At 40.7% G+C, this 20,325-nt stretch overlaps 2 protein-coding genes and 1 long non-coding RNA gene across 6 annotated transcripts in view; all 3 read right to left on the reverse strand.

Moving 5' to 3' along the window:
* Positions 1-555: 555 nt before the first annotated feature.
* Positions 556-3,618, reverse strand: LOC110949191 (uncharacterized). The gene is made up of 4 exons (XR_002595570.2): positions 3,531-3,618; positions 3,404-3,430; positions 2,320-2,342; positions 556-915 (listed from the first exon to the last, which is right to left on the reverse strand). It is a non-coding gene; the product is annotated as an uncharacterized LOC110949191 (long non-coding RNA).
* A 1,675-nt stretch (positions 3,619-5,293) lies between these two features.
* pa2g4a (proliferation-associated 2G4, a) lies at positions 5,294-12,494 on the reverse strand. The gene is made up of 13 exons (XM_022191087.2): positions 12,272-12,494; positions 10,787-10,915; positions 10,398-10,503; positions 9,448-9,517; positions 9,269-9,361; positions 8,820-8,883; positions 8,600-8,678; positions 7,881-7,959; positions 7,643-7,776; positions 7,439-7,533; positions 7,213-7,340; positions 7,047-7,100; positions 5,294-6,775 (listed from the first exon to the last, which is right to left on the reverse strand). The coding sequence occupies exons 1-13, from the start codon at positions 12,351-12,353 to the stop codon at positions 6,713-6,715; spliced, it is 1,176 nt and encodes a 391-aa protein (XP_022046779.2). The 5' UTR covers positions 12,354-12,494; the 3' UTR covers positions 5,294-6,712.
* A 1,159-nt stretch (positions 12,495-13,653) lies between these two features.
* The window catches only part of erbb3a (erb-b2 receptor tyrosine kinase 3a), a 45,227-nt gene continuing 38,555 nt past the window's right edge, over positions 13,654-20,325 (reverse strand). For all 4 annotated transcript variants that reach the window (XM_051948340.1, XM_051948341.1, XM_051948342.1 and 1 more), the window contains 14 exons: positions 20,043-20,197; positions 19,897-19,950; positions 19,668-19,806; positions 19,466-19,579; positions 19,276-19,374; positions 18,931-19,116; positions 18,684-18,839; positions 18,447-18,522; positions 18,206-18,352; positions 17,573-17,670; positions 17,253-17,441; positions 17,092-17,160; positions 16,675-16,936; positions 13,654-14,828 (listed from right to left, as the gene is read on the reverse strand). In XM_051948340.1, coding sequence (XP_051804300.1) covers positions 14,053-14,828; positions 16,675-16,936; positions 17,092-17,160; positions 17,253-17,441; positions 17,573-17,670; positions 18,206-18,352; positions 18,447-18,522; positions 18,684-18,839; positions 18,931-19,116; positions 19,276-19,374; positions 19,466-19,579; positions 19,668-19,806; positions 19,897-19,950; positions 20,043-20,197 — 2,520 coding nt within the window. In that variant the 3' untranslated portion in view covers positions 13,654-14,052. The remainder of the gene's footprint in view (positions 14,829-16,674; positions 16,937-17,091; positions 17,161-17,252; positions 17,442-17,572; positions 17,671-18,205; positions 18,353-18,446; positions 18,523-18,683; positions 18,840-18,930; positions 19,117-19,275; positions 19,375-19,465; positions 19,580-19,667; positions 19,807-19,896; positions 19,951-20,042; positions 20,198-20,325) is intronic.

A 20,325-nucleotide genomic window follows, 5' to 3' on the forward strand; every position in this document is an offset into this window, starting at 1 on the left:
GGTTATGCATTAAATATGTGGTGCTTAAGCCTGCATAAAAAAAAAACTGGCCAGCAGCTTTGTTGAAAGAAACTCCTCTAGAAAAACCTTTAATTATGATAGTTGAATATGACTGAATCATTACAATTAGTCCTTTTACAAATCAATGTCCAATAAATAAACAGTATCGTGCAGGTCACTTCCAGCAGATTCAAACTGAAAGGAGTGCAGTCCCTGTTTGGGTTTTCAGAAACTTGGGAACCGTATAATTGACTCTAATTTAGACTGCTTTAAGACAACTAAGGTTATTGGATAATTCAAGCTTTTGGTTCCAGATCAATTACAGGTAATGGCAGTCTATGGCCCAAACACATACCTAAATACTTGGAGCCAATTAATTTTCTGAACTGAATTCAACGGCTCCCACATTTGCTTCATATATCTTAAATTATAGAAAAGTTGAATGAAATTAGATACAAAACTCCTCTAACATTTCCCTCCATGCTGTGAAATGCATTTACACAAATGTAATTACACCAACATTTATCCCATCAAAGCAAACTAAGAAACTAAAGCTTGTGGTATTTCAACAGTGTTTATTGTTCAATACACCACATGACAGTTGTAAGAAGACAAGATGTTTTATGGTCCATGAACACAGTTGTAAGAAGACAAGATGTTTTATGGTCCATGAACACAGCAGCTGCAGTTCTGATGTTGTCCAGCGTCTTCACCATCTTCAGGTCAGACGTCCACAGTGGGCCCATCTAGTCGGCTATTTGAAATCAGGGTTTAGGCCTGGCTGAGGGAAGCTCACAGCAATCCACTTCAGAAACATGTGTCGGTCATCTTGGAGAGGCTCAGACGGGAAAGGCAGCTGGCAGGGATGAGGCTTACTTTGACCTCTGCCTCATCTTTCTCCTTTTACGCTTCAGCCTGTTGAAAATAAAAGGGCGGCTGTCAGGAAAACGCATTTTTGCACAAGGCACATTCAAAAGTGCATGTATGTGTTTCTAATGTCCAGTTAAATTCAGCAAACCAAAAAGTGGAGGTTTGAAATGAAACAGCAAGATAGCGATGAACTTCTACAGCATTTACACTGCAGAAACTTGGCTACAGCACAGTCTAGCCAGTCATTAAAATGCCGTTTCACTCACAGCTCAAGAGTAGCCCCATGTGGTCAACCTACAACAAACTGCTGCTGTGCAAATCAATACCACATATTATCAAGAAAGAGGCTGCAAGTATTTTGGTCCCTTTGAAGCATATCACTTATTTTTAGCAAACTGCAGTAAGACCAGAGTGCCCACATTTCAAATCCAAGAAAACACGAAGCTTCCAATGATGTCAATTAGTGGTTTTAAGCATGACATCATCAGAAATCTGTAAATATTTAGATATTGATCATTGATATATCTGCATCCCTAAGGCCATGCCTATGCTAGGGCTGGCCCGAATAGTGGTTTCTGGTCCCCGGATATTAGGGCCCTATTAAAGACGAATATCCAAATATTCGTTCCGCCTCATAACATCCGACAGGGTGGGGGGTGGCGGAGACGGCCCGAATATTTGGATCCATTCGTCTGGTCTACTGGACACAAGTTTTGTCTTCAGTGAAACTGAAGAATTGCCAAACAGCAGAGGTCTTCGGCATCTTGTCTTGGGTTTATGCAACGAAGTGAAGCGTGACGTCAGAGTCGGCAGCCACCCGGCCATTCGGGTGGCGGTAACAAACACGAATGGATGAGCCAAACACGGCAGGATGAGCCAAAGTGGGGCGAAGGGAAGAGACAAGCTCCGAATATTCCTATTTTCATCTGGGGGGAGTAGGGGGTGATCACATAGACATATGTGTATGTGATCACACAGGCGGAGGGAAGACAGTAACGCCGAATATTCGTTCCGCCCGGTAACGTCCGCCCGTGGGTGGTGAATATTCGGATACCAAAATTAACATCCGGATACCGCTGTAGCGAACAAATATTCGGGTCCAGCCCCAGCCTATGCTTGATTTTTTTTTTTTTACTGTAAGGCCAAAAATTCAGATCTATTTGCACTATTTCCAATCAGCTGTGTGCATTAACATTGTAAGCATCAGACTGCAGCCGCAGTATGACCAAATGCAAAAGGACTGTCAATACGGCTTACAATCACGAACAGCCCTTCCTAAATATTTTCCACTACTGTCTACAACACCCTCCACAAGTTGTGTCACTGTACCGTGCTGTGGAATTCAGGCATTTTACAATCCCTTTCATAGGTGTAGACAGGTTTCATAAAAGACCTTCACAGATCACATCTAATTTGCATTTACAGAATAAGTGAAGCATTAATGCTTACCTGCGCATACGCTTCTTCCTCCACTAGAAAATGAAAGACACATTTATTAGTGCACACTGAAGACTGTTCAAATACACCACATTTGCACTTTTTTGGTGCTTGACAGAAAAAAATGTTTTATGTTTTTTTAAAGACTGATCTACAATAGGCATGTCACTGAATATATTTTCCTCCAATTTAAGGATTCATCAATCCATAATGCAACAAGGAGTTTGTCATGCAGGTTTTACTCAAAAAGTAGACTCAATTTAAATTAAAAAAAAAAAAAAACCTAAAAGAAAAGCATGTCAGTGGTACAGAAAAGTTTAGGTTAATCAAAAACACAGTATGTAGTGTCTTGAAACTGCTCCACATCACAATATTCTGTTGAGTGCAAAGCCAGATTTGAATGCATCTGAAGCAAAACACGACTTTGGAAATCTCTGCCAGTGTTACCCCATATGAGAAAGGTTCAAAACAGCCTTAAATATTTTATTTTTTCTATCCAGACAATCTTAAAATAAGCTTAAGATTAACAATTCTTTACAAATCAAGTTTTTCAATCCATTAGGTGTAAAACCCTGTATGTTTTCACACTGCAACATTTATCCAAGAACACCAAATTCCTGCAATGTCAGTGTTTTTCCACTATTGTGCAGCCCTAACGTGCTCTCACGTACTACTTGTGCTACAGCCAGCATTCTTGCTATGATGCAAATAAATTTACAGCTAGAGCCACTGCTGCAGGCTACATCGGTACTAAAAAGTATTTAGAAGTGGTGCTATGAACTGGCCCTTCTTCCATTATCACATGGCTACCTGAGTCAAGTGGTTTAACGCGGCTAACATCATAGCATGCAGCAAAGCGGGCCTTACGCCAGCATTAGCATTTACATTAGCTTGTACAGATTCAAAATTGGTTATAGCTTCAATTAAATTATTACCAGTTTTCAAATTGACTGAAAAACAAATAAACTGTTCATTTAATAGCAAATTTAATAACAATAAGGCGGGAGGTGTTGTTCAGCTACTAGCTAGCAGCATTGACTGAACCGGGAAGAAGACGAAAAAACCCTAAAACACCGATACTGGCTCGGTATCTTACCTTGGCTCTCATCGTGGGGAGAGGTTTCTGTGGAAATAAAATATAGAAATGATGAGTGATTGCAGATGGCAAATAAAATTCAATGATTAGTTTGGATTGCGTTTAGCGGAGAAGCAATTTTCCATACCTCAAAGCGAGAAGAGCAACGGAAAGAGGATGTGACGATAAAAGAGCGCGCCTTTTATAACACAATAACGTCATGTTCAAGCGCCGCTGTCGTGTCTCAGCTCAACGGGAAATGTAGTCCAATTGGGCAAGTTTGTCTCCTGGCCGCTTTGAGGCTCAGGCGACAGTTTTGATATTATGTTTTGTTTAATGCCATGTTCGCCCTTGTGTAAAATCAAAAGGTAACAGTTTAGATTTATTGTATTAAAAATACAGCCTCAAATGGAAAATCAGCGCAACAGAAGTCAGATGCAATTATCCTTAGCACGGATTATGTCAGTGTTGTAAAAAAAAAAAAAATCTGTGATGTTCTGCTATTCTTCTGAGATATTTTTTAGTCTCTGCCTCTCTCTCTCGCTCGCGCTTAAAAAAAAGTACCCCAAAGGTGTTTTATTTGATTCAAGTCAGAGGAAATATCTGGTCAGGTCATAATTTTTACTTTTTTTCTTCTTAACATGATTTTGTCAGTGTGCTTTGGATTGTTATCAAATATGCCTCTTCTGTCCAGCTTCTGCATACTAGCTGTCATCTGAGACACAGCATTTCGTTTATCCACAGTCATATTTCCCCAACAACTTTGCCACTCTTACTTACTATCTCTTACTGCTATCACACTTCCACCTATGTGCTCCACTATTAGGTCTATGCATTCACTGTGGTGGTCCTGTCCAAACATGCTGGACCACAGCTAACCAAAACAAATGTATCTTAGTCTAACCTTAAAAAAATAATCTGCTTCCAATATCCAAAGGGCTTCTTTCCAAATTCTTTAACAAAAATTAACTTTCTAGTTTTGTGCCAAAGAGCAAGCAAGGGTTGTTTTCTTGGACACTGTCTTTAGAGTCTAACATTCTGTAATATCCTTCTTACTGTCTGAAATGTCACAAGAATTGTGACTTCCATCCATAGCCCCAGTGCCACGTCAGTCTCAAGCAGTTTCCTATCTGTTTCTAAGACTCACATTATGTAAGAAGTTCACTGTCCGTGCTGTCATTTTAGGGAAGAGATCACTGCAGCTCTGATTAGCGGTGCCATGACTTGGTCTATACTTTCTGAACACTGCTACAACTGTTTCCAGTCACTTTTAACAAGTCAACTGTCTTCCCGGATTCGTTTCCATCCTTGTGAAATATTATAATCTGATTTATTCTTTCCATGCTGAGCTGTGATGCGGATAGACAAAGCTATAAACCTATAGGTCAAAAACTGGAGGCTGTGGTGTTCACATCTCATTTATTACCAAGTCCATACAGCTAGGCTAACTGGAAACACACACAGGCGCACTCAGGTGTTTTGCTTCAGTCCTCAAAGGTTGTGCAACACGTACGCCTACGATAATCGCTCTTGTTGCATCAAGTACCTGCTTTTGAGGCTTTGTTTGTTCATAGGACAAACTGTACTTGTCGAGTTAGAAATAAAACAATCCTTACACAGGATTGTAATCACTCTCACAACAAAACCCCTTTATTCCGTTATGACATCCCTTATTCATGTAAACCACATTTTCCAAATGACCAATGACAAGTACTTAAATTTGGTAAAGCCCAGAGTGTCTGTTTTGTATCACATACTTCATCACAGAATTCTGCTTTAATTGGCTTCTTCCGGTTCAACACCATTAATACCGTCTTATTTTATGAACTCCAAAGCTCCATTTGGACATAAACAGGTGATCTTCAGTACAGACAGAAACAGGTTTGCCAAATAAACACAGTAAAACATAAATGTATGAAAATGTTTTTATTTCATTAGATGTAAAGTTCCATTGCCCACTGGTTGAGCTACAAAGCATGACTTTGCTTTCCCCAGCATATTTTTTGTTCACAAATGTGACCTAACATTATCCCAACCCACAAAATGAAATCTGAAATGACTTTACTGGTCCAAATCGTCTGAAGACACCCCGAAAAGTGATTTTTTTTCCCTCAAAACTGATCAATCAGCTGTAGCTTTCATGCTTCACAAGACTAATGATGTAGTAAAGCAAGTCACAGGTGTCACCAATAGAAAAAAAGTTGGAATATACATTATAGACTTCTATCTTTTCCATAAAATTCAAGGGGAATGGCAGTAAATGTAGCAGTTTGTTCCCTAGAGTCAAGCTCATTACAACTGTGTTCTTAAAAATATTCAGTCATCTGCTCAGGTTATTGCTTTAAAAATCCAGTGTGGTTAAAACATTGCAGATTTAGCAAGAAATGTGGTCAGGCCATGATGATAGAAGAGTAAGTTATTACATAAAATCTGGAGCAAAAACCATTTTGTGAATGACTTTCAATTAGGTGTTACATTTTAGGAAAACGTCAGATTACTATTTAGTTCATAACATTCGATTAGAGACAAAATCGCAATGTAACCCTTTACTGCATGCTGTGGGTGGGAGAAATAATTTGTGATGAACTGCTTTTAAATGGCAAGGTCATAACTGTTTCATAATGCACTGGATGGTTAAAATCATTGTCCTCTCTTGGGAGTCATACACTTAAAAAAGTGCGTCTAAGACTTCCAGTAAAACATCTGGATATTCATTCGACTATAAATTTCTGTTTATACACACTGTAAACAAGCTTAGATAACTTGAACTGACTCTGTTGCCAAAGGGAATCAACATGTAGCGGTTCACATCCTACTCATATGACAGGAATCTATGGCCTCAGGTACATTGTGTTGGTACCAATCAACAACATTCAACTCAAAACTAATGTTAAAAAAAAGGCCAGTTAACTCCCATTAATGCCCACTATAAGCTTCCGCATCACTTAAAAAGAAAGTCTTTATCTGCAAATAATACAAGCATGAAAAGGACTAGCATTTTTTAACTTCTTTTTTAAAGAACACGCACCAGTTATTACCATTTGGCAGCAAGTCTTTTCAAAGATGTAAACTATCAGCAAATATTCTTTGTTTCCTACTCAGGTTAGGGCAGCAAAAAGCAGCATTCCTTCAGTGGTACTTTCTATCAATGCAGTAAAGGGTTAAGCATCTGTGTAGGACCGTCAAATATTTAACTGATGTCAAAGTTCTTCTGAATTCATCAGTTTAATATGTGAAATCAACTCTAGAGTGGGCAGATAGTTTGGGGAAATTTGTCATGTTTTTTCTCTCGTGTCTCTTTGGGGTCTTGCATGTCTGGAAAGGCAGTTTTTATTCTGCGGCTTCTGTGTCCTCAGTTGGCTGTCCAGTTGCATTTTCGGCCGTCTTTGAGGCCTAAACAGGTGGAAAGGGAGGAACAAATCAGCAAATGAGGGTGGCATTAAATCAAATATTGTATGGACAATTTGTATAGACCTTGAGTTTGTTAAATAAATAAATAAATATATATATATATATATATATATATATATATATATTTTTTTTTTTTTTTTTTTTCTCTACAGCTGCAAGGTCAATCTAGAGACAAAAAAGTTAAAGGTAGCAAAGTATCAGGGCCCGGTAAGCTTTGGCTCACTTCCACATTCTTTATTAGAATTAAAATTACCTTCTTTTTCTTTTTCTTCTGTGTCTTACGGCTTGCCGAGCTTTGTAGTAAAGTCTGGTGGAAGCAAGAAGACGTGTCAGTATTAAGTGAATAAAGCCAATAATGCTGCCAGTCTCTATGTGTGACAAAAGAGCTCCATGTAGATAGAATCAGTTCACAATCTCACCCTTAGCTCTGGATCCTGAACTTCATGCTCTGACTTGTAGAGCTCTGGATCAAAGGGTCCGTTGGTGATTCTGTGGGGCCCGTTGGCCATCAGCAGCACTGTGAACTTAAACTGAGCTACAAACTCTCCTGAGAAAGACACAGAAAAAGGAGGTGGTGGTGGTCAATAAAAAGTCAAAAGCTGTCAAAAAGAGCAAACAGCTTTTAGCAGAGAAGTAAATGCTCACCCTCTTTCTCGTGTAGCACACTGAAGGGCTGTAGTAGCTCATGTTTGGCACACTCTAAGACACCAAGACGGGCTTTGGCCTCATCCTCAAAAGCCCTGATGGAAAAATTCAGCGTTGGCAGTAAGTAGTAAGAGCTCAAGCCAAAGTGCATTAATATTCAACTAGCTGTCAAGCTCTTTAAAATTTCAGTAGGTGATGACCTACCTTAAAGTGAAGGGCATGGCATCAAAGCGTCGATCCACCTCACTAAAGAACGTACGGGAAGTCTTCGACTTCAAGCCATACTGCTTACTGGGGTCCCTCTTATAAATCGTAGTCCTCAGACCTGCATCTCTGGCCTAAAAATAGATCAGAGGATAAATTCCCACATAGATACACATCAAGTCACAGCCTCTGGACAGCTACAAGTGAAGAACGCACAAAGACAAGTTAAGGCACTGACCTTTCCTTCTCCGCTGCTTATCAAGACGTCCACAGCGTAGACTTCATGTACCTCAAACTCTGCCTTCTCATGGTCCTTCCTGTCAAAGAGTCAACAGGAGCAGGTCAAAACATAGTCAACAGGTCTTTATTCTCATCATCTCATGTACCTCCAGCCATTAAAATGTGTGCTGGTTACTCAGAACAATCAACAGATCACAAAGTATATACTTTTCATTGAGAAATATTCTAATGCAGCATTAAACAGCCACAGAGACAAACAACAGACGTCTCCGTTACATTTGTGTCTCTTCAGAATAAAGTTTACTGGTAAAAACAGCAATGTCAGCTTGATTATTTCAAGTAACCTAAATCACAGCTAGAGAACAGAAGATTTTTGAGGCCAACGCTGATGTGAGAATTTGTAATAATCTGATAATGACTGGATGATACTAATTTTCTCACCACAACCCATTAAACAAACAAATATCTCAGATTCTTTACAACAACTGAATGCAAGATATACACTGGGGATGAGCTTTGAATGTTTAATCTAAACTGAACAGGCCAACGTATCATATGCTTCCCCGAACTCCATTTCTGCTCGTCTTTGTTTAATTTTCAGATTACAAGCAAATTTATATTGCATAGCAAGATGGAAGAGCAGGACAAACGTGAACTAATTCAATGGTGGGATATCCTGAGGGAATACTCCCATGAGTTAAAACGACAAAAATGTACCTTTGCTGGTCTGTTGGGTTCTGAATTATGGTCTTCTCTCCGTCTATGACATGCTGCTTAAGCTGATGAGACAGCATACCTTTAAACCACAGAGCAAGACAGAATATATCATGTCAGACTGAACCATTTTAATGACAACATCCACATCAGCACAGTCTTTATGAACCAATCTAAAGAGAAGCAGTTCACTAAAATGTACCGACTTCTAACGGACACTGACCCTCAATAGGTGAGCATTTGAACGACTGTGCGATCTTGTTCCAGGCTTCTGTCACTTGAGTGTTCTGAGAGGAAGAGAAACACGCATCACTTTTGCATGCAAAATACAGTTTTCATGAACTGATTACTGCAAAAAGAAATCAGAACACCAACAGTTGAAATTCAGCCTAAAAACAGTTTGTCAAACACAGATAATAGTATGTTTCATTATTTAATCTAATAAATTCAGGGAAGGAAACAGCATCAGAGCACGACTATTAGAAAATTACAGGGAAAAAAATCTTTAAAATGAATAATTTGAGACATTTAGATATGTAGCGAATGCTAACTGCTGGGATTAGTTGAAAGAATGATTTAAATCTCTTCACGGCCAGAGCTAGTAGCCATTGTACAGAATGTAACTCATTAACATGACCTGAAAAATACAGTGAGGACGTGGTTAAAATGTACCTGGTTACCAGGTTTCACAAGGCGTAGAGCTGCTTCCGCACACAGATGAGCTGCTTTGATTACATCGGCTTTCCGGCCTGTGATGGGATTCTCCTGCAGAAATGAAACACAGTGAAAAGAGGACTTCAAGACCCAAAGGAGGGGACACAAACCTGTGATGTTTAGAGAAAGGTCCTCACCTTACTGGCTCCCACAACAAAGCTGTGAGCAACATTGGCAATGAAGCCATCAACATGAACTCCTAGATCTCTGCACAAAATGAGAAGAAAAGCGAGAAGAGTATGAAACAATAATAAAACTAAGGAAATTGATCATGTCTCAAATTCATTTCAAGTTTAACTGCTACCAGCTGTCAGGATAATGGATATGAATGGGGGAATCAATCAAATCAACTTTGGAAGGGCAAAATGTCAGTTTCACTTTGGGAACTGACACTAAACAATAAGAGGAGGTCAGACAAAAATAAAACTGCTTAATCTGCTACGGACATTAAATGGAAGATATATCCCAAGGTGTTTTTTTTTTTTTTTTTTTTTTTTGGCAGTGCGTCAGCTGGAATACAGTGAAGGACTTATTGTGAATTCAAGGCACTGGCATTACAGACTGTAATAAATTTAACAGACATGCCCAGCCAGAAGGTTAGGAGTGTGTGTAAAGTGAGAAACAAACAAACCAAACACGTGAAACCACATCACCACGAACTCCAATGTGAAAAAGACCGAAAATCTACACATAGCAAAACAGACGTTACAGAGGACGAAGACAGTAGTGGCAATACAACAACTAAGATGAGTCTGTTTCCTTTTTTGAAGCACAACATTGCATTAGAAAAATGTGATATATGGGATTTAGCTGTTGGATGGGCATTGAAGCTAAAATCCAACATATCACCTCAAAAGCTGCAAAAAAAAAAAAAAACCTGTTCTGAAAAAACCTTACTTGTCGTTTGCCACACAGGACAAGACAGAAAGACGAGACTGTACTGATGAAGCAGACAATCAACAGCAAAGAGAAAGCCCCCACAAACAAGCTGCAATGTCACACAGAAAGAAGGGAGGACTACACACTGGGAGACTCAAGACACAGAGGGGAAGGAGGGGGTAACATCATTGCAGAGCGTGGTGCCTACATTTTGACCAGATCCCCATCTTTAAGTGTGTAGTCAGGGTCACTCTTCAGGGGAGAGAAGTGGCAAACACAGTTATTGACTGAGACGCTGGTAGGAAAGGCAATGCCTAGAAAAGGGAGAAGAGAACCACCAAGTCTTCATTTGGAAAATCATCCACAAATTTAGCAAGAAAACTATTTAAAAAAATGTTGGCGGTGACACTTGCATCACCTCATAAACTTGTACTGTGAAACTCTGCCACCATGTTAGTTGTTTTGCAAACCCCTGCTGTTGTTCACGCTAAACGAAGCTGTGTGAAATGACCCACAAGCAGTTTGCATGACTGCGTCTACTCTTCTTGACGGGTCAGCTCATCCATAAACAACACACCTGTACCATCTCTGCCTCACCTTTCTTCATTTCTTTCTCCTTCTTGAAGACCTTTCCAGTCTCAGCCATGATATAGGCGTCACCTTTCTCACAGAGGCTGAGCACAGACACACCAGGCTTGGCTGCTTCCACCACCAGACGAAGGGCCTCTGGGTGAGACAAATGCTACGTGATTAAGAGGAGGGTGAGGAGGAAGGTCAAGCAGGTAGATACGGTTGCAAAATATTAACACTGTGTTGCGATGAGAACAGACATTGTCGGAGAAAATGTCAAATTTCTAATCGTTCTTCCTTCTGCTTATTCTAATCTTAACCATATCCTGAAAGCCTGATTCTAACGGACGTTTTGTCCCTATGAAAGGAGATTTTTCTACCAACTGCTGCCATGTGCTTGCTCAAAGGTAATCCTTGGATTTGTTGGGCATACCTATAATTTTGTAAGTTCTTTACCTTAATTTGTGAGGTTCTTTGAGATGAAATTTGTGAACAACTGTGCTACATAACAAAACCGGATTACAATCATTTTCAGAGGCCACAAAGGTCCTTTCTACATTTATTTGGGGTGTAACAGTAAATACAGTGACGCAATTTATAATCGTCTCACATTATGCCATACAATATGAAATTAGGAAGCAAGTGTACCCTTTTAATATGTCTGAATTCATTGACTATAGATCACTGCAGGCTGGAAGTCAAAACTGAAAGAGCAGGACTGATTAATTGCAACACTAGATGTTGTATAACTACAGCATATTAGCATAATATTTATGTAATTTGCAAGTTAAATCAAAAACACAAATTATGGTTGGCTATTTTGTCAATAAAAAGTTTCTAAACTAATTTCAAATATTCCGTAACAGTTCATAGAGTGTGGACTGAGGACTTAATCTAAATCTCAATTCCACTGTTGATTTCCAACCAGCAGCGAAGTATTATCATTAATATGCAGTTTAAACAAATAGCCTAGACATGTCAAGCTGCTGGGTGGTCAGACACAGAGGGCACACTGATAATTCACGTGAATAACGTGCGAGTTACATACAAACTGGAGACTCGTTATGTCAGTTACGTTAGCATAAATATTAGCATGTCCGTTATTAGTCAACCACACAACTAGCGGCTGAAGGTTGGGAAGAAAACGTTCAGTGTGGCTTCATATGTGTGGCTGCCTCCTTATCTCTCAGCTCGTCAACGTTTGCTTAACATCTAGCTGACTACATGGCAGCAGGCTAAGCTAGCTGGCTAGTTAGCATCCCAGGTTAGTTACACAGCTAACTGCAGCTAAACCTAACGTAAAGTAGCAGTAAAAAGAGGCTAGCATTAGCTGAGGTAGTCAGTTAAACCTAAAGCAGCTGCTACCGCTAGCTGCCCGGTGAGGACAACATATGAAAGCCTGAGAAGTAAACCACATGTCTGCCCTGCTGCTGCTGGAGACCAACATTCGCTTGATAGGCCGAAGAGAACAGATCGTCTCATCCAGTCACCAGCTGCTGCTCGCTCACTTACGGTTCGCTATGTCGCCTCCCATCTTGTACTTGGTGACCACCAGGTCCTCGGCTATGGTCTGCTCCTGCTCGTCGTCGGACATGTTGGCAGTGAAGTTTGAGTCGCTCCTCGGCCCCGGACAGCGACTACAGTCTCCCCACAACTCTGCTCGGCTCTGACCGCTGCTGCTGCTGCTGATAGCTCGGGCCCGCTGCTGCCGCCAAGCCCCTCCCGCTCCTCCGTGACGTGAGCCGCGTCACCGAGACCCCAGCGCGCCAAAAGGCAGCGACCCGCTGATATGACGCCAGCATGTGTTAGATTCACATGCATTGAAGATAATGACAGGTGGAAAGGCAAGAAATGTAACCAGAAGTAAGGGCATTGCTTTCTCTAAATTATTTGTCTTATTTAGTCAAAGCCAAGAATGGGTAAAATGTCATTGCAAACAGATTATAAATGCTATATAATGTATGTGGCTGTAGGTTTAGGCTGTGGGATAGCAATATTTAGTTAAGTAATTTTTGTGTTGGGAAGAACAGGTTTGTGGTGAAGTTTTGTCTTCACTTGAATTTCCTAAGGTAGGAAGGAAGAGAGTAAAGATGTAAGGACAGATAGAGGAGAAAAGAGGACTGTAGAAGGAGGAGAAGGAAGGAAGGAAGGAAGAAAAGAAGGAAGGTAGGTGGTGAGGAAGGATGGATCTGAAAGCAAGGATGTAAGAGGACAAGGAAGCAGAGAAGGAAGAAGAAAGGAAGGAGGAGAAAGGAGTGGTGTTGAAAGAGAAGGAAGGAAGTAGGAAGAATGGAAGGAAGGATGTAGGAGGAAGGAAGGAAGGAAGGATAAAGAAACAAGGGAAAAATGTAAGGACAGGTGGAGAATGAAGGAGGAATGAAGGATGGAGGAGAATAGGCAAATGTAGGAGAATGAACTAAGAGAAAAGGAAGATTTAATTATTTGTTTGTTTCTTTGTCTTTCTTTCTTTCTTTCTGTGGGATCAATAAAGTTTATCCTTATCCTTATCTTTCTTTGACCAGAACAAATATTCATGTTGTCATTTTTTAGGTGACGAGACAATTTTATTTGTAGCCTTAATATTACTAGAGTGTTTTCAATCTACAGTATTTGAAGTTTTCCAGAGTTAATCATCACTAAATATGTTTTCTTAACCCAGTTTGATCTGTAGGAGGATGTGGAGGCTTCTGTAACTTGGTTTGCTGCCATGAAGGAAATAAATTCATGACAAGCAGAGAGAAGGAAGAAAATTGGCCATCACAGATATTGAGTTAAAAAATAAAATGCTAATGCACTTTGCCATACACTTAAACCCTCCATAAACCTCAGGAAAACCCTGCAAGTTGCACAAATTATCATCATATCCCAGCATGTTAAAATAAAAAGCTCCAAAATAGATATTCAAAATATTTTTATTGAGTAGAAAATGTGTCATACTGCATCAGAAAAAAAGAGGTTTCAAAACATAGTTATAAATCTACAACAAATGCAATTGTTCTCAAAAAAAATTTTGTTCATTAATTGTAAACAGAAAAATATAGCTTGTAATCTGTTCTTTTTTTGTAGTGTTTTCAACATTCAGTGCTCCTGATTACAAAAACGCCCCATAAGCCTAAAACACATGCATAATGTCAGCCTATAAGAAACGACAAAGGTGCAAACAAGTCACACACATCGAGTTTTTCAAATTTTGTCACAGACTACATTATGATCGCGGCTTTTGATTGCATTTCTTATTTCAGGTCCTTCATGACTGTGTCTCAGAGGAAAGCTCGTGAGATTATAAATGTTCTTCATGTAGGCACTGCTTTGGGCTTCAGGAACATCCTGCTGTGCCAGTAGCCTGGGTTGTCAAAAGATCTGTCAGCAGCAGCGGGTTCTCCGACGCCAACTCCAGCTCGCACTTTTACATGAGGGTCAAACCCAGACTGATGTGCCTCGTTGCCCCCCGCTGCGCCCTCTGGCTGCCTCTGCACATTCTGGTACACTGCTGCATCTACAGGCGGCGGGGCAGCAAAGTAGTCCATGTCCTCGTATTCATACGCCTCGCCCCCATCTCTCTCCTGCATCTTCAGCTCCTTCCCATCTCGAAGCGCTTGTCGCAGCTTCGGTTGTCTGTTTGTGTAGTGATAGTTACTGTCCTCCACATACTCCTCTTCCTTCTCCTCTTCCTTCCCTCTCATCCTAACTGATGCTGGAGGAGGTGGAGGGTCATGGGTTGGAGGGCTTTCTTCTTTTTCGCTCCCTCTGATATCCATGTATTCATATTGAACTTCATTGGATCCTTGCCGCTCGGAGTCAGAGTTGTCTTTGTTCTTCATGTGAGCGCCTCTCACCTCCATGGACAACGTGGTGTCACAGGAGCAGGCGGTCGCTTGCGATGATACAGAAGAGGTCCGTTTTTTGTTCTGCTTCCCCCACTGGCTGCTGTGCCTGGGTGAGACAGGTGTTACGCACGTCTGCTTGTTCATGTACTCGTATTCTTCATCGTCTGGGTCATCCAGGAGGCCTGATGACTGAGACTTGCCCATCCGGCCAGAAGTGGCTCGAGATGAGTAAAGCAGAGTATCTGTAAAACAACACAATGAAATAATAATGAAATACATTTTTGTGCATTACCTTATGAAGACATAATCACAAAATGTTGTTGCTGTACTCAGTAAATCATTTTTTGGACTCATTCACTGTGCAGGCACTGTATTTTTCCAATACACCTGATATTATTTAGGGAAGGGGTTACTTTTCTTTTTGTTAGAAGGTTTAGTTTTGCTTTGTAAAAAACATTTAGGTATGAGATAATTACCGTTCTCTTCTCCCTTTTGTTCCTTCAACAGTAAATATATAACATTGTAAGAACCTAAAATTTAGTTTGCACAATATTGCAAGAAATTCTGAAAGGAACAGATGTAATTTTACAAAACACTTATGAAACCATCCACTATCTGTACACAAAAATTAAGCTCCTGCCAGCAGCTGCTTTTCTTAGCACAAACACTAGGAATAAGGAGAAAAATCTTGTCTCTCTTGTCTCTCCAAAGATAACAATCCTAGAAACACCTCTAAAGCTGATTAACCGCCTGAACCTTAAATAGTTTCTGAGTGTGTTTTGTTCCTGTTATATTTTTTACGCAGTGTGAGCTTATTTTTCACAGCAACATAAAGTCCTTCACTTTTACAGAAACAGCACAACCAAGACCCATAAGTAGAAAGAATTCAGAAATTTTCTTTTGTGCGGGATGACACAGTGAATGTGCCATAAATCATAAAAAGAAAAAAAAATCCATTTCTTTTAACTATTTTACAAAAAAATGAAAACGTAGATCTACATGTCCAACATTTTCCATGTACCCACAGATGGTACCAATACTGGAACAAAAATAGTGACTCTGTGTACTACATATGTTTTACTACTTACATTTTCATTTTGCTCAAGTTTCTCCTCCGCTCTAGGTAAACACTGCCTGCAGTTCAGCTGAAAAGTCCCTAAATTTAGTCATTAGTTGGCCTGGTCTGTGTACATTGTATGTCTATGGAAAGTTTTAGGTGAGACTTGAAGAATAAATTGATTTTGACGGAATATCTTTATCTTAAGCTTCGATCTGGAGAAGTTTTGCAACAAATGTCATATAAGGGGATTTCAAGAATCGTCAAAAAGTTGAAAATCCCAAATTTTTTTCTTTTTTTAAAAGCTGTTTTTAGCTTTGATAAATTGTTTAATTTTGTAAATTACACATTTTAATTTGCAAAGCCAGTCACTGGCTATTGGGGTTCAGAGGGGGAGAGGGTTATCATACTTTGTAATCATTGTTATGAAACTTGAAGCTTTATGGGGCCTGATCATGTATTGGTTGGTACAACTAACATCTATGAGTTTCATTAACATCACAGTAACCTCATAGTGATGATAAGACCGCTACAGGTCGCTGCTTATGGAAAGAAATGGTTGTTCCATAACACCTCCCATTTTTATTCCATGCAAATTAAATACACAAGTTAAAATGTGTTATAGAGTGATATGGAGGTTCTAGTTAGCAGATACTAGCTGTTTCCTTCTGTTTCCAATCTTTGTGCAAACCTAACTTGTTCCAGATATGAGAGTGGTTATCATGCTTATCATCAAACGAGTAAATGCTATTCTTTTTCTTTAAGCAAGAAGAAGACCTTTTCAGATACTACAAATGTAACAAGGTACATAAAATATTATAGCTGATGTTATACATGTTGCTTAAAAGGGCCCTAGAATAATGCATTATGTGAGCGTTACAAAAGAAAAATTGTAATAAAACTGATGATTTTGTATCGATTTGATAAAATGTTGGCTCTGACCCAGCAGAATTATCTCCGTCCTTTAGATCCATCACCTATTTTCTTGGAACAATTATTAGGGCCAAGTAAATTTACAGTGAATGTATTACCTCTCTCTGGGCTGTTTCCAGGAAGCACATATCCGTTTTGATCTTCTTCCTCCATCTCTGGGGATGGAGTGTCCGACTGGCCGCCAGACATACTGTCCCTCTGAGACACATAAGCGCTGTCCTCACGCTGACGTCTTCTTTTCAGGCTGCCTGCCAGAGAGAAGTCCTCACTCATCTCCAGCTCCACTCCTGTGCCGCAGCCCTCTGAGCTCTCAGACATAGTGCGGGCAGAGTTTAGTCGAGAGCGTGACTGCCACGTAGCCTACACAACACAACAAACAGTGAATTAACGACAGTAGGAATTTGTAGTCGGATTATGTTCATAGTATCTTGTAATTTGTTTTAATTGCCCTAAAAATAACATTAAATAGTTTTTAAATAAAGTGTCTTAACACTAGAGAAGTCTGTATCAGTTACCTGTCCTTGGTTGTCAACACCTGGAGTCATAGGCAGGTATCCAGCCACTGTTGATGGATTAAGAACCACCTTTACAAGAAAAGACAAAGGAGATTTAGATACAGGAGGTGACTTTTAGACATAAACTGGACATTAAAGTGACAGAAGGTGGTGTCTCCTACTCTGTGGGTGTCCATCCTGGAGAGGCGACTAAGACTCCTGGACAGATACTGTGGGACTGGAGTCACACCGTCCACCACCGCCTCTGCCCCCAGGTCCTCCAGCTCTATATCCAGATCATCCAGGTCATCAAGGTCTGTACTCCTCTGGATAAGTTCATCTGGACCTGTGTCCTGTTGGCTACATTCCTCCTGGCAGACCAAGGTTAGAGACAGATTAGCATCTTGCATGTACATTTTTACTGGAGCTCCACAATAAGCAGAACCATCTGCAGTGGAAATGACTGGATTAGGGGCTACTGACTGAGCAGGGCCTGTCTTACTTTGATCACCAGGTAGCGAGGTGGATCTCGGGCCATTCTGGCAAATTCACTGGCCAGCTCCTTGAATGTTGGACGGACATTCTCATCGATCATCCAGCCTGAGTGATTAAGAACGAGAGTCATAGTGGTTTAAACTAGATGTCACAAGGTCAATATGCTCACAGTGACACTACTAATTTTCACCATCTTACTTAAGTGTGCAAGCTAAGATTTTCTGATTAGCAGTAAACAGAAAGTACAACTGTAGCTGCTGGGAATGTCATTAGTTTTTCGAGGAAATGTTTTTATTCTTTAACCTAAGTGGGGCATGGATGTAGCTACAAATATTCATGGAAATCAATCCAAGATCGGTTATTTTTCACACTTTAGCCTCGTGGTGGGGCATAATGAAAAAGTCTGATCCATGAAACTCAGTGGGATTCATCCTTTCATCCTTTAGTGAATATTTGTAGAAAATTTCATTGCAATTCATGCAATAGTTGTAGAGATAAATTTAGTATGGATCAAAGTGGTGGTCCAACCAACGAGCCGACCAACCAGTCTTGCCATCCCTAGAGGCCTGGCTGAGAAGCATATAAAGTATTTGCACCACTGCTTGCAGGTGAAAAGAAGGGTTAGTAGAGAGGTACTCACACTTGACCATGACCATGTAGACATCAATGGTGCAAATCTGTGGCTGTGATAGACGCTCGCCCTTTTCCAGCAGGTCAGGAACTTCCTGAGAACGCATTGCTGCATATGGCTCGGCCCCATAAGACATCATTTCCCATATGGTCACACCTAAATGAAGGCGAGGGATTTAGTCTGGCTTGAAACTGCAATTCTGGTACATTTGACACATCACACCAACATCTGACTTTTGTAAGATGCGCACCATAACTCCACACATCGCTCTGATGTGTGTATCTGCGAAACAAGATGCTCTCCAGGGCCATCCACTTGATTGGCGTCTATGAACACATCAAAAAATGTCTTTGTTGGTTTGAGTTGAAACACCAGAATGAATGATCAGTGAATACAAGAAAGCAATTGCAGCAATGTTTCACTGAGTGCAATATGGATTTACATCCGACTAATTGTTAATAAACTATGATCATTTTAGCCGACAGACCTTGACCTCATTATAAAAGTACTTCTTGTCATCAGGGTAGAGCAGGTCCGCAATGCCGTAGTCTGAAATCTGGACGGTGAAATTATTCTTCAGAAACACATTTCTGGCAGCCAAGTTCCTGTGGACGATCCTGTTCTCCTCCAGGTAATTCATACCCTGACAGGGAAGACGGATGCTCTGCTTAAAGTGCTTGCACTATCAATCTGTCTGCACATGCAACAAAATGCTGAACATGTCGGTCCTTTACCTTTGCGATCTGAACACACCAGTTGAGCATCCTCTGCGGGCCAAGCTTGTTTTTGTACTTCCTGACATACTCCAGCAGGGTGCCCTGACTGCAGAGCTGAGTGACGAGCTGCAGGCTGTCACCAGTACAGATGCCCTGGGTCCTGAGGATGTTAATGTGGTTCAGGCTTCCCAATGCCAACATGTGCTGCAGCAACAATACAGGGTAAATCATTATCATCATTTCCACAAAACTCTGCTCAATCTATGTTGTGGGTGTGAAATACTCTTTGTACAGACTGTGAGTCATAGACAAATACATATTTTAGGCTAACGTGTTCTTAATTTCTTAATGGCATTTTCTTACATCTGTCAGCTCACAGAAGGTCTGTCGACCACTGCGATCATGAATCGTCTTTATGGCCACAGGAAGCTTCACTGTATCTCCTTCAGGAATCCAGTAACCCTGTGAAGCACAGAGAGCAGAGACCATCTGTTAAAGAAAATATGTTGTGTAAGAGAAGCATTGAATAGGAACTTGTTACCACACTAAGTACCTTATAGACAGATCCAAACACTCCATTACCCAGCAGCTTGACCTTACGCAGCTCTGAGGGCTTCAGAATCCGAGCGTGGACTTTAGACCCTTTTTCTTCCATAGGCTCAAAACCCTTCAGGCACACAGAGTAGATGTTAAGATAAGCACAAATAGAGCTTCACAGGGCACAGTGAAACATAAACCATCAAATTCAGACTGACCCCACTCTCCATGTATCTCCTCATTGCTCTCTTGCGACGGATGGCAAGACCTCGTCGGTACAGAACAGTCAGCACGAAAATGGAGAATGATAGAAAAATGAGGGCGATCACTCCAAGAACGATGGCGGTGGTCTCTTGTCTAATTACAGGGATGAAAAGGATATCAGGATATATCTGGATACTGAATCATAAATTTCATAAAATATGTCAGAACGAGAGGAAAACTGACCCACTAATGAACCGTGAAGACTCCACACAGTCCCTGAGTCTTGGACCGGAGCACCTTAACACAAAATACAACAACTGTCAATTAAAAGGAGAAGCACATACGTGTGTGTTTGTGTGCATCACCTCAGATTTCTACTCGTGTCTTACCCTTTAGTGCAGTTGACATGGCATGGTTCACATTGGCCCTGGTTGTTGGGGTATTTGAAGATGACTTCCCCTTCACCCACCACACCTTCAGGACATGAGGACACACAGTGTGGACCGTCCTGCAGGCTGGCACATGCTACACACTGATCCGCTCCCTGGAAACAATAGGGGACACCTTAGCTGTGCGGTGGAGAGTCATGCGCATTTAAAAGCCACTAGATGGCAGCAGAAGTTATTCCTACTGTCTTGAACTTTCTGGTCAGGTGTGAGGTGGAGATAGTCA

The sequence above is a fragment of the Acanthochromis polyacanthus genome, chromosome 5 (assembly GCF_021347895.1).
Source record: "Acanthochromis polyacanthus isolate Apoly-LR-REF ecotype Palm Island chromosome 5, KAUST_Apoly_ChrSc, whole genome shotgun sequence".
NCBI lineage: Eukaryota > Metazoa > Chordata > Actinopteri > Pomacentridae > Acanthochromis > Acanthochromis polyacanthus.

Excerpts from the sequence above, each read along its gene's own strand:
- pa2g4a (XM_022191087.2), bottom strand. The coding sequence starts at position 12,353 with ATGTCCGACGACGAGCAGGAGCAGACCATAGCCGAGGACCTGGTGGTC. Across the intron at positions 9,362-9,447 it reads TTGTTGTGGGAGCCAGTAAG|GAGAATCCCATCACAGGCCG; the intron begins GTGAGGACCTTT and ends TCATTTCTGCAG. Across the intron at positions 8,884-9,268 it reads TTGTGAAACCTGGTAACCAG|AACACTCAAGTGACAGAAGC; the intron begins GTACATTTTAAC and ends TCTTCCTCTCAG.